The following is a 17,638-nucleotide window of genomic DNA, read 5'->3' on the forward strand; positions in this document are numbered from 1 at the left end:
CATATTTAACCAAAATAAACCATTTGATATTAACCTAAGAAGATAAAGCAGATAAAAACCCAATCAAACACTTAAGCAATTAGTAAACATGCTCATATTGGATCTATTTTTCTCAGTCCATTTGCCAAAACAAGTGTGCTATTCTTATTCTAGATCTGGCTCATTTTAATATTAACCCAAATAAGCCATTTGGTATTCATCTAAAGAAAGAGAAACCACTTAAATAGTGAAGAAAAACCCAATCAGACACCAAATAATTAAGCTATTGTTTATTAATATCCTTCACTATTTAAGTGCTCATAATGGATCAAAATGATTTTTCTCAGTCCATTGGCAAAAAAATTTTTTTCCTAGAACTAGTTCTGTTTTATATTAACCAAAATAAGCCATTTGGTATTAATCTAAAGAAAGAGAAACCACTCAAATAGTAGAGAAAAACCCAATCAAACACTAAATCATTAAGCAATTAGTAAACATTTTGCTGGTAATGGATCTAAACTCTGCCGGTGGGACAGAGCAGCTCAGACGGATGATCATTTGGGAGCCGGTACGGAGAGATAGTTCGGCATTCAGTCGAGTCCTTCACATCCTGATTCATTACGAGAGAAAGAGAGATGGTTATTAGCGCTGAAAGAGGGGGAGGGAGGAAGAAACGACAGGAACGCTAGGACAGGAACAGGAGACGAGGTTGTGCTGTGCGTTGTTAAAGACGAGGTCAGAGCGTCCATCATTAGAGCTCTGCTCCTCATTAAGAGCTCTCAGCGCCGCACATCTCTCTATATTCATTCAAACAAAGAGCCGTCCCCAAGCGCCGTTCACTTCTCATCTGCCCTAATGTGCACGTGCCACACGTTAAACTAACAATTCAGTCAAAAATAAGGATTCTGGCATTGTTCACCTGTTTGACTTTCTTCGCAAACAAAGAGAATTTTTGACGAGTATCCTGCTCTTAAGTATAGTGAACGTGAAGCTGCAGAATGACAAGTAAACATCATCAAGTGTCTTCCAGGTGCTTAAAAATGTCTTATTCACTATATTTTGTCTTCTGAAGTCACACACCATAGATTTGTGTGAGGAGCAGACCCAAATTTAAGAAAATCCACATAAGGTTTCATGAGACAAGTTGTGATCAAATGATTCATTAAAAAGATCCAACACAAAACAATGATTCATAAATGAATCAGATATTAATTAATTGTTTTAAAATCATCTGATTATACTGTGCATAATAAATTCTCATTTATGAATTACACAGATGGGGAGCACGGGATAAAAATAACAACATAGCTGGTCTCATGCTATCACAAACTTTATAAGTCCCACTTCTGATCATTAGCTCGACAATTTCAAGCGATCGGCTCGCATTGCTTTCATATGCAACTTTTAACTACCACATTCCTATTTAAAATCATTCTGACAGCGAAGGCAGAATAGCTTTAGCAATTAGCCTTACAGAGTGCCAAGAAGCTCTTTCAGAAGGGCAATTTGGAAAACAAACGCGTGATTCTTACTTTGTCTGGAGCTGACGTTCGCGCACGAAGCGTTGGTATTAATTCCTAAACATTTAGGGGACGTTACTGATTTTTTTGGCCGCGGACCCGACCATTATTCGAAAGTTGGACCCGAACCCGGCTGGGAAGACACAGACCCGATTGCACCCGTCCAGATCGGCACATATTGCACAGCAAATGCTATTAAGTCAATAAACATGTTGAACTTTTTGCCTTAACTACTGTAGCCCTCTCCCTGATTGCGATGCATACAATCCTCCTTGCCAATAAATTTCCATCCATGTTAGGCTGTTCCTCTCTCTTGCCGTCTGAAAGAGTTTTCTTAATCCACTCATTATTCCAGCTTCAAAAGTCTACTTGCTGTCACGGAGACTGATGACTAATGCAACTTTGCAGTTTTTTTTCCATCTCGAGTCAACTTGGATTGTTACGTTTACCCTTTTGAACTACAATAGCGATACTTTTTGTTGGTTGTAATAAAGTCTCGGAGCAATTTGTTTTTTTTAGCAAAAAACGCACAAAATTAGAAGTTCGTTACACTTTACTGCGTGCGTGTTCAATAGCAGGTGCGTCTCTTCAGTTTTGTTTCAGCTTTTTTTTTTCTTTCACATCACTCATGAAGGAATCCATGATCACCGTCAGTTTGCAGTACTAACATTAACTCTGTTTCTGGCAGCTGAGGTAACGCGTGTTTTTTGTTTTGTTGTTTTCCTCCTTATTTCCCGCTAACACTTTTCTCATCCTAATTTTACAAACTGCATGTTACAAAACACACTGATGCTGACTGACACTGATCACTCGCGGGTGCGGTGTTCTCTGATCGACTCGGGTATTACACACAATGACCCGAAGTAAAAGATTGGGCCCCGACCCGGACCCGGCTGACCATTTAAAATATAGACCCGAACCCGTACAGGTCCCGTGTCCTCGGGTCTCGGGTCCTCCGTGAAGACCTCTACTCCTATGTTCATTAGTGCATCCCAAAACTTGTACAACACTTGTAAATCCTCTTTGGCGCTGACATTGTATATAACTCCAGCAATGGTGGACTTCTCACTCAGGGCTGTGTGGGACTAATGGGACACAAATGGGTGGGACTTTTTCCCCTCGGTGACGTGAACAGAGGGAGAATCTGAAACGGCTCGTTTGGAGAGACTGTTCATGATTTATTGGTTTTATAAAATAAATGAGTTGGTGGATTTTTTACCACTATAGGCTGGTTGTTTTCACACACTGTGGCCACACAACCGTGTTAAAACAGCTTATAAAAGTGATTTTTTCCTTTTAAAGAAAGTGATTCTTATAGTTTTGTTATTTAAATCTTAACTTTAAGCAAGCTTTTAGTGTTACATTTTTCAGAGAATGTTTTTTATTATTATTATTTCTGCTTTATTTCAGTTAAAGAAAATTATTTTTAACACTGTTTTCAATTTTGAACTAACATTTATTTTTATATTTTCAGTTTTTATTTTTATTTTAGTAAATTCGTTTTTTTAGTTTTTCTTAGTTTTTTTGTTATTGTTGTTGTTTTTTTTTTTTTATTTTATTTTATTTCAGCTTTGTTACAGTTAGTGAAAGCATCTTTAATGCACTAGTCTCTACTATTTTTATGGTGTATTCAATCCTTTTGTGTTCCACACAGGATTGGAACGATATAACCTCAGAATTGTAATTTTGAGGTGGATTGTTTCCTTAATCCGCCTTGTTCTCACACAAATGCTCCTCCTCTCTGGCGCTCTGTCGAACCGATCGCTGATGCTCATTAAACACTGATGAGGCTTACGCCAGTTTGATCAGCCAGTTAACCTCCAAACGGAGGCCAGAGTTTGGGAGAAGCCGAGCCTCTTGTGTGTCTCGTTGAAGGTGTGTAATGATAGAGCTCCGTGACAGGAAGTGGGAAGGAAGTTGTCTGCGGAGCTCTTCGGTTTCCATAGCGATGGCGATTAGCCCTGGAGTATGTGGAGTCGTTACACCTACACAGATTCTTTAATAACGAGGTGTTTTGATGTCATCTGTTATAAGGTGTGGTGTGGCTTCTGTCTTTATTTCAAGAGATCCACAGTGACGTGTTTCTGCAGGACACAAAACTGATTAAAGCAATAAAGCGCTCGAGGCAGTGCGTTACAGTGATTTCACCACGGTAAAGGGCTTACCCATGGTTAAATCTCCAACACACGGCTACATGATAGCTATGGCTATATGATAAATGACACTAAAGATCAATAAATTACTATACTTTATAAGATAGTAATCACAATAAACAGTTCCTCTATCAAGAATAATTAATATTGTTATATTGTAAACATAATAATAATAATAATAATAAAATAAATAATTTTTAAATAATAAATTCTTATTCTAATAATAATACAAATTTTTATTATAATTTGTTGTTGCTGTTAGTAAACAGTATGTTATTGTTGTTTATTATTCTTATTATTTGTCTATTATTCTTAATTATTTTAATAATAATAATAATGTAATTTTCATTAGTATACAATGTAATTGTTTTACAAATATAGAATATTAGTATCTAATATTAACTATTATTATTATTATTATATACAGTTTGCCATATAACGCTATTAATTCTTATTATTATTTGTACTGCTGTAATTCTATATTATTTGTTATTAGTATAGAGTATAACTATGAATTATTCTTAATTATTCTAATAATTATTATTCTTAGTATTTATTAATATTCATTCATTCAATTTATTCATATTAATTATAATCCACAGTGACCTCTTTTTGTAACATTTTGTAACCGTCTTTTTTTTATTATTGTATATTTTATTTAAATGACTTTTTGAGTGTTTTTACCTCACCAGTCTATCCTTGAGCCATGACCTGCGTTTATAAAACACACAAATTATGTTCAAAAGAAATGCTGCTGTTTTCCAGGTGAACAGTGCCCTCTAGTGTTTCAGTAACTAATAGAATCTGAGGTGATGTGATGTCACTTCATCTTCTCCCATTTGTCACTATGAATGTCTTTGAAATAGCACACTAAATACTGTTTTTATGAGGAAAGAGACTGCATACTGTATTTCCAGTGTGATGAATGAGCTGGATACAGTATCATCCATTATATTTGCCATGTCTTTCATGATTCATTTTGATCCGACTGCCAAAAGTTAGGATTTTGTGAATGAAATGACTGCACGCTGCTGTTTTAGCCGTACAGTAAGTACTGCGCAGGACACTAGTGTTTCATGAGTGTGTTTGTGGTGTTGTTTCAGGAGCTGTCAGAGTATGACGAGTCTCTTCAGTAACACGGTGTCTCCGGTGAAGGAGGGCTCCTCGTCTCTGTCGCGCCGCGCCAGTGCACTCAGCAAACCCCCGCTGCGAGCCCTTTACGACCTGCTCGTCGCCCCGATGGAGGGGGTACGACTGCACCCAAACTTCACCAGCGCTCAAGAAACAATTACATTTATTAGTATTTTTTCCCACTACCTTAATGTTGGCTGTTCTTTTATTTTGAAAGCTATTTTATAATGTCTATCCAATATTTCTTGGCTTGTTTGGTGTAGTTTTCAGTATGTAATGTGATGTGTGTAGGGTCTGATGCACTCCAGTGGTCCGGTCGGCAGACACAGACAGCTGGTTCTGGTTCTGGAGGGCGAGTTGTATCTCATCCCGTTTGCTCTGCTGAAGGGAAGCTCGTCTAATGAGTATCTGTACGAGCGGTTCAGTCTCATCGCCGTACCGTCCATCGGCAGTCTGGGGAGCACGGCTAAAGTAGGCACAGATCTGACACACATGTAGACCAGTGTCATATTTACTATGATTTATATACTATTAAAGTATTTATTAATTTAAGTCAAATACAACTAAAATAAAGAAATAAATTAATAAAACTAAAATAAAGCTAATTCAAAAGCTTCATTTTATTTTAATTTTATAAAAAAAAATATATATATTTTTTTTAATTTTGGTATGTTTTTTTTTCATTTTTAATTGAGTATTTTGAGTGTGTTTGTGTTTGTTTTATTTCCATTTAACTTAAATTTATATATATATTTAAATTTTAGTAATTTTAGGCCTTTTTTCACTTATTAAAACATTTCTATTTTTCTAGTTTTTCATCTATTTTTTTCTAATGTTCTAGTTTTTCAGATATTTTATTATATTTAACAAACCTTACTTTTAAATAGTTTTAGCTAACATTAACAAGAGTGATATATACTACTATATGACTATTTGTCATTATTATTGTATATTGTATATATATTATTGTATAAACAGATTGTATAGAATTATTTATATTAATTTATTACTGCTTTGAGTCATTTTCTTTATTTTTTATTTAAGCATTACAGTGTCAAGCTGTTTTTACTCTAATAATTTTAATGTATTTTCAGATTTTTCAGTTTGCATCCATAAAGTCGAAAAAAAAGACCATTATCAAAAATAGGCATTTGACATGGTTATTTAATATATATTGTATGTTTTTAAACATACAATAAATCTAAGAATACAATTTGTCATTTATGTGCAATTTGTCATTTATGTTTATTAGTTTTTATTTTATTTTTTGCTTTGTTTTGTTTTATTTGTTGTAGATGTAGTGCCTGATGGTCTCTTGGGTTGATTCACAGACTAATAAAGCAATAAGGCCATGAGACTTGAGTGCTACAATAATTTTACCATGATTAAGGAGTGTTTTTTAAACATTTACCCTCTTGACTGTGGTAAATTCGTTGTAGTTTACCACCTCATTTGCCTTAATGATTTTATAAGGAAGCAACAGCAACATGTCAAACATTAATTTTACCTTTGACTGTTTTAGTTCACGAACTCACGTGGTGTTTGTCTGGTCAGGTTCACCCTCGGCGGACCGGTCTGGTTCTGTGTAACGGAGGTAGCTCCATGGCCGCAGTGGTGGGGAATCCTCGGCTGCCGCCATCTGTGATGGACCGCTGGCTCTGGGGCCCGATGCCCACAGCTGAGGAGGAGGCTCACATGGTGGCTGATCTCCTGGGCTGCCAGCCGCTGGCCGGTCCCGCCGCCACCAAGGAGCGGGTCATGAGCGCTCTGACACAGGCCGAGTGCGCTCACTTCGCCACGCACATCTCCTGGAAGCTGGCGGCTCTGGTCCTCACGCCCAGCCAGGACACCGGCTCCGGACCAGTGGCAGCGGCTCCCAGCGGAGGAGCAGGAGGTGGAGAGAGCGGAGTCAAATCCAACTACACCATCCCAGAGAGTCTGCGCGTGCCGGACGACGCCAGCGATGCTGAAAGCATCTGTGACAGCCCACCCCTGCAGGAGTTCCTGCTCACCGCAGCCGACATCCTCGACCTCAGGCTGCCCACAAAACTAGTCGTGCTGGGGTCAGTAAACCAGTGATATTTCAGTATCATTGAGATACTGTTGTATTTTTTAATAATAATTTGAGTTAGATTTTGTTTTTTTTTGTAATTTTAATTTTAGTTAATGTTTTAGTAATTTGGTTGTGTTGGTGTGTTATGTCTGTGTTATATATATATATATATATATATATATATATATATATATATATATATATATATATATATATATATATATTATTTATTATTATTATTATTATTTAGTCATTTAGAAGACGCTTTTATCCAAAGCGACTTACAAATGAGGACAACGGAAGCAATCAATTGTAGTATTAAAACAACTGAAAACAGATCCAAAACTAAAAGCTAGATCTTTATAAATACTACCTATACACATTTTAAAAATAAAGAAATTAAATAAAAATGACAAATGCATACAACAAAATTTCAAAACTTAACATTTAAATGAAAAACAAAAATATAAAGCTAAAAACAATTCAAAATATTAAAGAACAAAAGGTATAAGAGTATAATAATGATTCTAACATAACACTAAGACAAACACCAAAAAAACAACAACTATATATATATATGTGTGTGTGTCATGTTACCCAGAAATATTAAAACTCATACAGTTATATATGCTTCTGTTTAACAGGCCGTACTACGACTGCGGCCACATCCACAGTAGTTTTACAGTCTATTGAAGAGAATGGCATCTGTTTTCCAGTGAATTACTGCTCCATGAGGCTGATAGTGTGTTTTCATGATCTGCAGCTCGTACCAGGAGTCGGACAGTAAAGTAACGGCAGACGGTGTGGTGGGTCTGACCAGGGCTTTCCTGGCGGCTGGAGCTCAGTGTGTGCTGGTGTCTCTGTGGCCGGTTCCCGTTGCAGCCTCCAAGATGTTCGTCCACGCGTTCTACAGCGCTCTGCTCAACGGCACCAAAGCCAGCGCGGCCCTCGCAGACGCCATGAAGACCGTCCAGAGCAGCAAACAGTTCTCACACCCCTCCAACTGGGCAGGTATGATCGCAGCGCAGATCATACCTGCCCAGTATATAAGCAAACCTGTGCAGTATATAAGCAAACCTGTGCAGTATATAAGCAAATCATACTGTGGTGAAAACTGTATATTAAACAAATACAGTGAAGTCATGTAGCTAACTGCTACATACTGTCACATGTCACTTTAAAATAATAGTAGGCAGTGTTGAGTATATAGTGGGTAGTTTTAAGGCTTGTTTGCTGTTCTCCTAATGATTTGAATATGTCGCAGGCTTCATGCTGATTGGCAGTGACGTGAAACTGAACAGCCCGTCGTCTCTGATTGGTCAGGCTCTGGCTGAGATCCTGCAGTATCCAGACAAAGCCAGAGATGCCCTGAGGGTTCTGCTACACCTGGTGAGAAACACAGCTTTACCAGGACCACTGGCCTCATTTATATTGACTAAGAATATATGTTATGCAGTATATAAAGAGTATGTTATAAATATAAAATGTAATCATATATTTGTGTGTTATGTATGTGGGGGTGTATTTATTTTAATCTGTTATAGTACATTTTAAATGCTTTAAATAGTTCCATTTTATTTTGTATGCATTGTGCATATAGTATTTGCGTGCAATAATATATTATACATATGTACTACATATAGCAGTAGATAATGCCACTTTAGTATATATATATCAGTTGTTTTTAATAACTATTATTTCAGTTATTGTGATTATAATTTGATGTGATATATAGCATTTTATGTTTTGTTTAAAAATATAAAATGTAATAATAAATGTAAATGTAATAATCAAAATAATAATTCTTATAACTGATATATATATATATATATATCATATATCATTTTATCATCTTAATATTCGAAAATGTTGAAATGGTAATAGGAGTATTTGACTTTTTGTGTGGTTTTGTGCAAACAAATCATCTGTGTTTCTGTGGCTCCCCCAGGTGGAGAAATCTCTCCAGCGCATTCAGAACGGCCAGAGGAACTCCATGTACACGTCTCAGCAGAGTGTGGAGAATAAGGTCGGCGGTGTGCCTGGCTGGCAGGCTCTGCTGACTGCGGTGGGATTCAGGCTGGACTCGACTGGAACGGGCCTCCCTGCGGCGGTCTTCTTCCCCACCACTGACCCCGGAGACCGACTGCAGCAATGCAGCACCACCCTACAGTCACTGCTGGGTACGACACGCTGCCACACTCATTTACTATTAAACAAGAGTATGAGGGCGAAAGATTGCCAGTCCACAGAACGTTCTTGGACAGATGCATGTTGCACATAAAAATGGCAAATATTGTGTTTGCTGTGTGCAATGATCAAACAAGTGAGAGTAGGAAAAGTAAAATGTGTAAATTCTCACTTATTGCTCATTGGAAAAAGTAATTTTCAAAAATGCTAGTTAATGTTATGGTCTTGGACTAAACTTAACTGACTTTGCTCACACCAGGGGCCTGTACCATGATGATGGATGAACAAACTCAGGGTTACAGGATTAGTTTTGAGTTGACAAAACCAAACCAGTCCAATCTGGCTTTGTTGGTACCATGAAGCTGATCAGCTTTCTCTGTCAACTCAGGCTTGATCCTGAGTTAATGGAGCACGTGCACATGAATGTGTGACATCAGTAATGAGCAGCCAATCACATGCCTTGAAACTGTGATTGACTTCTAATGAGAGAGTCAGTCAGTGCAATTCACTACCAAAGATTAAAAGATTGAACAATATGAAGAATTTAAACACATTTACACAGCAAGATGAAACGGATCGATCCATGAAAAACTTATCTTAACATATAAGTGCAAGTAAAAGTTGTAAAGTTTATAATATTTATACACTTAATCTAAACTCATATGTAGTCATGTTTACAGCTATTGATTCTAAAACGTATTTATATTGCATATTATCTATATGTTTATATTAATTTAAAATAAAAGCTTAATAATTACTATTAAATTAAGCTGGCTTGTGTAATGGATTAAAGATATAATAATTATATAAATAATAAAAAATAATCATCTCTAAAAAATCTGATGATTTTATGTTTTAAAAATGTTTTATTATGTAGCATCCTTTAATTTGGAGTAAGAGAAACTGGAGGAGTGGCTTTATTGCGTCAGAGATGTGTCACGTTGCTTGAAGCCGATTGGTCAGATTTCGGTTTGAGCTCTCTAAACCAGAACATAACCTGCCCCGGAGCAGGTTAGCTGTGGAGTGTAAGTTACTATGGCGATGAACACTGCTAAAAGCCAAACCACTTTCATGGTACCTAAAACCCAGAGTTGGCGCAAACTAAACTGAAACTTACCTGGCTAGCCTGCTAAACCGGCTTCATGGTACAGGCCCCAGGTATGACAACTTCCCAAAATAAAAACAAAACCCAATTTGTACTTTTTAGGATTTTTTTTTTTTTTACCTTTTTACATGTGGTTTCTACTCAAAAATGTCTGACCTACAAAAAATTCCTTATAAATTTCTTGTTATGCTGTATTTTCACCAAATATTGGATTCAATCTTTAGATCAACTTGTTTTCTTTCAATTAGCACAGCTTTTGTGTTTTGTTTTGTAACTGATTGATCGTAAACCCTTTTATTCTGAGCTTATGCATCTCAGTTTATGAGTGAACATTGCCAAAATTATCAATAAATAATTATTTTTTTTCACTGAAAAACTGACGTGCATAAGCTCAGATCAGTGAGGCCTCAGTTGAGGAATCAGTTCCAAAACCAATACAAAACCTGGGCTAATTGAAAGAAAACAAGTTGACAAAAAGATCGAATACAAGATTTGGTGATAATATTGCATAATGAGAGATTTACAAGGCCAAACATTTTTGTCCGGGATCACCAAATGAGGTAAAGGGTTTTCAGCACAGCACAAGGCTTTAAAGAGTTATTTGTCCTTCATGTTTGCAGGTTTGCCTCCTCCTGCTCTGCAGGCGTTGTGTAAACTGATCACAGCGTCAGAAACCGGAGAACAGCTGATCAACCGGGTAAGATGTCACAGCATATATCGAACATTAAGCCAACTATTCTGTGCTCATGCATCTGATCTGTGTGTAACTACACTGCTGTGATGAGTGCCTGCTGTATTATTGAGATGCTCGTGTTTGCTTTTTAACAAGCCTCTTTCCTTCTCTTTTCCTAAACTTACCATTAAAGGCTGTTAAAAATGTAGTGGGAATGGTAAGTGCTTAAACATATGCTTTCAACTAACTCTAACACTAACACACTACCATAAATTAACTTGCCAATGATATTTGGCTGTGCTGTTTTATTGTAAAGAATAATGAAATAAGCCTTTTGTATATTTGACATCATTAATATCTTTCTCATTTTTCCGCAGCTCCATCAGGTTTTGGTGCAGCTTCAGTCTGGAGAGAAGGAGCAGGATTTCTCTCTCACGCCCATCCAGGTGTCCATCAGCGTGCAGCTCTGGAGACTTCCTGGCTGCCATGAGTTCCTGGCCGCTCTGGGTAAGAGCAGCTTCAGCACATGAGTACTGATCGAGATGCTGTAATCCATGCTGACGGCTCAGTCTTTCTCTTTCTCTCAGGGTTTGACCTGTGTGAGGTCGGTCAGGAGGAGGTGGTGTTGAAGACAGGCAAACAGGCCAACCGTCGCACCATGCACTTTGCCCTGCAATCACTGCTGGCACTGTTTGGTGAGCATCACTTCACCCTCACACTGTTAATCACAACAACAAAACTGATTATTAATTTAAAGTTTTTTTTTGTTTGTTTTTTTGTCATCAATACTAAAGACAAGAAAAAGGCTGTTTCAATAGTATTAGCTTCAATGTTAGCTAATATTTCAGTGTACTCAAATAAGCTTCTTTTTTTTTTCTTTTTTATAGACAAGGCAAGTTATATCTTACACACTGGTAATTTAAATTATTTACATAAAATAGATTTAAAAATAATAGTAACAATGCATATGCAATACAATTAATCTGTCATTTTTTAAATTGTTACTTTCAGGAAAAAATATTAACTAAATAAAATTAACTATAATGAGTACATTTGACATTATACATGTAAAGGCCTTTTTTTCAAAAGACAATGACTATGGTTAAAACAGGGTGAAAAATATATATTCTATATTTCCATCATACGTCTGTCAGCAGATAGACACAGGACACAGAGGTAAGTGCAATAGAATCAACAGGTTTATTGAGTAGCTGCAGAGGGGAATGAGATGAGCAGAATGTCCAGGTAAGCAGGCGGGGAGTGGGAATGTCTCTAGGGGCTTATCTGAGTGTGAATGTCCTTTTTCCTTTTCCAGGGGATCCGGAGGTAACAGTGGAGCGTGGAGACGGTGGAGAACTGGAGCGGTGGAGAACAGGTTTAGGAACACTTGGAGCAACTGGTAAGTAGACAAAAGGTAAGTGGATCAGGTTAGTCAACATAGAATGTTTGAGATCAGACAGTGAGTGAATGGGAGGAGTGCAGGGATATAGTGCTGTTGATGAGTGCTGACAGGTGGTGGTGATTAGAAATCAGGGGATTGGGATCTGGTGAGTGTTGTTGGTGGAGACTGCGGTGACTGTGGTGACTCTCTGACAGTACCCCCTCCTTCAGGGGTAGCTCCTGACGCCCTATTACGGCGATGGGGTCGGCCACGGCCTCTGGGTGCGGGACGGTCAGGGTGGTTCTGGTGAAACTCAACCAGGAGAGAGGGATCCAGCACATCGTCCCGGGCCACCCAGGATCTTTCCTCCGGCCCGTATCCCTCCCAGTCAATAAGATATTCCAGGCGACCACCCCGTCGCAGAGAGTCCAAGATGTCCTGCACCCTGTAGACTAGGGGCTCCTCGATGATCTCGGAAGGAGGGGGGTACTGTCAGAGAGTCACCGCAGTCTCCACTAACGACACTCACCAGATCCCAATCCCCTGATTTCTAATCACCGCCACCTGTCAGCACTCATCAACAGCACTATATCCATCCCTGCACTCCTCCCGTTCACTCACTGTCTGGTCTCATACATTGCATGTTGACTAAACTGACCCACTTACCTTTTGTCTACTTACCAGTTGCTCCAAGTGTTCCTATCCCTGTTCTCCACCACTCCAGTTCTCCACCGTCTCCACGCTCCACTGTTACCTCCGTATACCCTGGAAAAGGAAAAAGGACATTCACACTCAGATAAGCCCCTAGAGACATTCCCACTCCCCGCCTGCTTACCTGGATCTCATTCCCCTCTGCTACTACTCAATAAACCTGTTGATTGTATTGCACTTACCTCTGTGTCCTGTGTCTATCTGCTGACAACGTCATTACAAAATCACAAAAATCACAATATTTAAAAAAAAAAAAAGCAGTATGCATAATATTTTTCATTTCACAAAACATATTTTGATTCATTATTATGAATATAGTCCATTTTCATTGAGACAACATTAGAATAATTACATAAATACATAAAATAAACTTTATTAATGGTACTCTATGTATATATAGGTTAAAATATAAACAACTTTTAAAATTATATTATTTTTAAAAAAAAAGTTATTATGCAGTACAAATTTTGTATAAAAAAAATCATTATTGGTATTTTTTCCTCCCAAAAAATTTCTATATCGATACATCCTAAAAAAAAGAAAGAAAAAAGTAAACTTTTGACTAAAAGATTTTCAAAATAAAATTTGACGTAAAAATGGGCAAATACTATATATAACCTATATTTACATTGTGTAACCATTAAAAAAAAATTATAATATGATTATTATATATTAATCATTAAATTAATTAATATATTATTATAATATAATAATATAATTTTTATTTAATGTCATTAATTACATTCCATAAATAATCACTGAGAAATCATTAAAAAATTATCTATACTCCTTTAAATCTATACTCCTTTATTTAACATGTTATATATAACATCTGACTTTGTAATAATTGCACTGTAATGTTTTCCTCAGACTCTACTGAGCTGCCGAAGCGTTTAAGTCTGGACAGTTCATCGTCTCTGGAGTCTCTGGCTTCAGCACAGTCTGTGTCCCACCAGCTGCCTATGGGCTACCCCAACCCTCCTTTCTCCCCTCCATGTCCTGACAGCCTGGCCTCCGATGCCATCTCCGTCTACAGTCTGAGCTCCATCGCCTCTTCCATGAGCTTCTTATCCCGTCCCGAAGGCACATCCGACTTCATCAGCCAGCGCTCGCGGCAGCAGGAACTAGAGCGCCATCGGGGCGGAGCCGGGCTGTTTGCGTCCCACCGGCACACGGCGGTGCCCCGCAGCCGCTCATCCCCGCATGGAGCTGTAGGAGGCCACGATGATGAAGAGTATGAAGGATACAGTATAATCAGCAGCGAGCCGTTGGGTAGCCAAAGCGACACGCTCCCTCGTCCCGCAAACCACAGGAACCATCGGGGCGCTGCACGCGGCGGGACCGGCAGGGGTTACGCGGTGTCCGTGTCCTCCAGGGGAAGCGTCAGCACCCCAACGTCTCCAGTCAAAGCCACCCTGGTTCCTAGCCCCAACTCGCCCTTCCAGAAGGTCGGGAAGGTGAGCACCTCAGACACAGGCGAGTCTGATCAATCCAGCACAGAGACAGACAGCACTGTGAAGTCCCAAGAGGAGCGTACGCCCGGAGCCGCTCTGGACCCACAGGAACTGGCGCAGAAGATCCTGGAAGAAACGCAAAGCCACATGCGGGCCGTCGAGACTTTGCAGAGAAGCACTGGGAGCATCCCGCCGGGCGACGGGATGGGCGGCGGGGGCCCTCCGACCCCAACCGGAGGTTCTGCTTTCCGTTCCTCGGAGACAAGCGCGTTCAGTCGCCCTAGTAGCCGGGCGAGCATCAAGGCGCAGTCGTCTCCGCTCCCGACGCTCCCCAAACCGCCCTCCCGTACATCGTCCCTACAGAAGATCAGCTCGGGATACAACAGCCCCGCTACGTCCGACACGTCCCTAAAGGAAGGCAGCCAACCTTCGCCGACTTCGGACAGTCACGCCCAGTTTAAACTCAAGTATCCCAGCTCGCCCTACAGTGGCCACATCTCCTGCTCGCCCAGCAACATTTCGCCCAGCTCGGGCCACCAGTCTCCGGCCGGCAGCGCACCCTCTCCGGCATTGTCCTACTCCTCGACGGGCTCGACGCGCTCCAGTCCGGCGGACGCCCCGGATATCGACCGACTCAAATTGGCCGCTATTGACGAAAAAGTCCAAGCGATCCACAATCTCAAGACCTTCTGGGCCAGCGCCACCCAACAGCAGCACTCGGGACCAATGCGGGCGCTCCGTGGCGGGAAACTGAGTACCGCCAAACGAGATGTCCTGGGCCTTCTGAACCTCTCGCCCCGACACGCCGTGACGGGACAGGATACGCCGGGCCAGGATGTGGCGCTCGAGCACAGAAATCCGCCCAACGGCCATCGGAAGATCGATCCCAAGAGAGTCGCGCCTTCTCCGACGGCTTCCACTGGCAGCAGTCCCGGTTCGCATCCCATCCGACTGCCTTCGGGGAACGGATACAAGTTCCTGTCACCGGGACGGTTCTTCCCTTCGTCTAAATGTTGAGATTCTGTCCCTCAGTGACTGGCTTCTCTTGATAAAGGAATACTTTGAGTATTTATGACTCTTGAAAACAGTGAAAAGGACAGTCTGGGTGAGGAAGTGCACATTCCCAGAAGCCTCAAACTGCCTACTGTTTTATTTTCCCGTGCAGAGAGCATATAATCCTTATGCTTCCACCTACACTGTAAAGGACCGTTTATATATGCAGATTGATCCTAGACTTGCGCAAGGCATGTCAGACAAAAAAAAAAAGAAAAGAAAAAAAAGAAGAGATTATACCAAAATGGTATTTCAACATAAAGACAAAAAGGCTCGCTGTTTGTGTTAGTGAAGATGATGCGGCTTTGACTGGTTTTCTTTTGTTTTTTTCCGTTTTTCTTTTTTTTTTTAAATATAATTATTGTTATTGTTATTATTATTATTATGGATGGTAATTGTTATTACAGTTATGTTTTGTAAATTAAATCAACGTTTTGCAATCAGTATTATACGTTTTTATATTGTTAAAGAAGCAAACCATGCACAAAAAAAGTCGAAAAACATTTTCATATTTTTATTGAGATGGTGACGACGCACCTGACCTGACTTCTGTGTGAATTGAGTGTCAGTATTACAGCATGGGTTCTCTTGCTCTCCAGTGATTCAGTGTCTTTTTAACAGAGATTTTGCATATGTGGACTCTCATCCAGACATATCTCAGTCATTTCTCAGTAAAATGGTCTCAATAAAAAGTTTAATTTACTTGTGGTGGTGGTCTTCTGTTCATTTTCATATTACTATACATCAGAATAGAAAGGTTATAATAGCTTCATAAATAAAATTTAAATATTTCCAGGTAAATCCCATAAATAAATTATTGATTTGTAAATAACTATTTTGTGCACTTTCCACAAAGTATTTTTAAATAAATAGGTTTAATGATTACAAATTGTAAAAAATCATATTTCTAGACAATTGCATCCTTATATTAAATAAAACTTCACTATATTCATAAATATTTGTTCAGCAAATGTGGACTATGTTCTTTGGTCAGATATAGGGACAAGGCCCGTTGTAGAAATCTGAACATTAGTATTTGTATCTTACAAGACAATAAAGTCTGAATTAGTCACTGAATGAGTAAAGTGCAAATTATTTCTCAAATAAATGGAAGTGACGTGTGATAATCAGTATGCAGAGATAATATTCATAAATTATTGGAGTATTATCCAACAGAGAGGCAATTTTCGGTTTTAAGATTTCTGTGCCATATCATTTACGTACCAGTATTTTGTGCAAGTGAGTTATTGGTTCTTAATGATTCAATAAGAAAAACTGCAAAATGACTAGAAAAAAGAAGCATAACAAATCCACACAAACAAATGGTTTTTAAATATATTATAATAGCATGTTCCTTGTACTTACATCTTGAACTTATAAATCAAACACCAAATATAGTGTTCCCATAGCTCAAACAATAGAGCTTTTGTTTTAGTAAAACCAAGGTCATGGGTTCAATTCCCAGGGAAAGTATGAACTGAAAATGGGTCAAAGGCGAGATGTCCCATTTTGGTGTCCACATCAAAATAAACATACAAAAGTGATTTTATAAATTGAAGTGCCTACTTTAACATTTCAAATATCTTAAATATGAATACGGTTCAAAATATGAGTGAAATAATGTTCTGTTGTCATCAGTGCAATAGGGGGAGTAACTAGTTACATGTAACAGAATTACGTAATTTAATTACAAAATAAAAGTAATTGTAATTACAGTTACTTAGAAAAAATGTGTAATTAAATTACAGTTACTTATGAAAATGTTAAAGATTACAAAGGGGGTTAAATCTGATTTTTTTTTTTTTTCACACACACTCCCACGTATACAGATTTAATTGATTTATTTCATAAACTGCAGTGACTGCTCTAAAATATGAAACACCAATGTTTCAGAAGTTTATACTGTAACATGCTTATCCGATAACTCATATTTCCTATATGGGTTTATGTATATGCTTTATTTTTTTAAGATTAACAGTTTTTTTAAGTCAGTATTAGATTACAGTGTTTCCTGTCATAGCTATGCAAAGATTTGATTTCAAAAACAGTATCATAGCTATTAAACTATATCTTGTTGTGATTTTAAATCTGTATTTAACCTCAGCATGATCTCAAAGTAAGTCTGATTTTGTGATGGCTGGGCTTCGGACATCGGATGCCCATTTTCCACAAGGTGGTATGATTCTTTAGGGTCTTCTTGAAATGGTCCCAGTGGTCGTGTAAAACAACACCCTTTTT

At 38.6% G+C, this 17,638-nt stretch overlaps 1 protein-coding gene across 2 annotated transcripts in view; it reads left to right on the forward strand.

Annotated features, from left to right (window-relative positions):
- Positions 1–16,100, forward strand: part of LOC306864364 (tetratricopeptide repeat protein 28-like) — a 317,133-nt gene extending 301,033 nt beyond the window's left edge. For both annotated transcript variants that reach the window (XM_079408353.1, XM_079408354.1), the window contains 10 exons: positions 4,756–4,900; positions 5,075–5,254; positions 6,338–6,846; positions 7,600–7,847; positions 8,101–8,225; positions 8,785–9,016; positions 10,749–10,825; positions 11,179–11,308; positions 11,389–11,496; positions 13,764–16,100. In XM_079408353.1, the coding sequence (XP_079264479.1) occupies positions 4,756–4,900; positions 5,075–5,254; positions 6,338–6,846; positions 7,600–7,847; positions 8,101–8,225; positions 8,785–9,016; positions 10,749–10,825; positions 11,179–11,308; positions 11,389–11,496; positions 13,764–15,364 (3,355 nt within the window). In that variant the 3' untranslated portion in view covers positions 15,365–16,100. The remainder of the gene's footprint in view (positions 1–4,755; positions 4,901–5,074; positions 5,255–6,337; positions 6,847–7,599; positions 7,848–8,100; positions 8,226–8,784; positions 9,017–10,748; positions 10,826–11,178; positions 11,309–11,388; positions 11,497–13,763) is intronic.
- The last annotated feature ends 1,538 nt before the right edge of the window (positions 16,101–17,638 follow it).

Source organism: Barbus barbus, assembly GCF_936440315.1.
Source record: "Barbus barbus genome assembly, chromosome: 45".
NCBI lineage: Eukaryota > Metazoa > Chordata > Actinopteri > Cypriniformes > Cyprinidae > Barbus > Barbus barbus.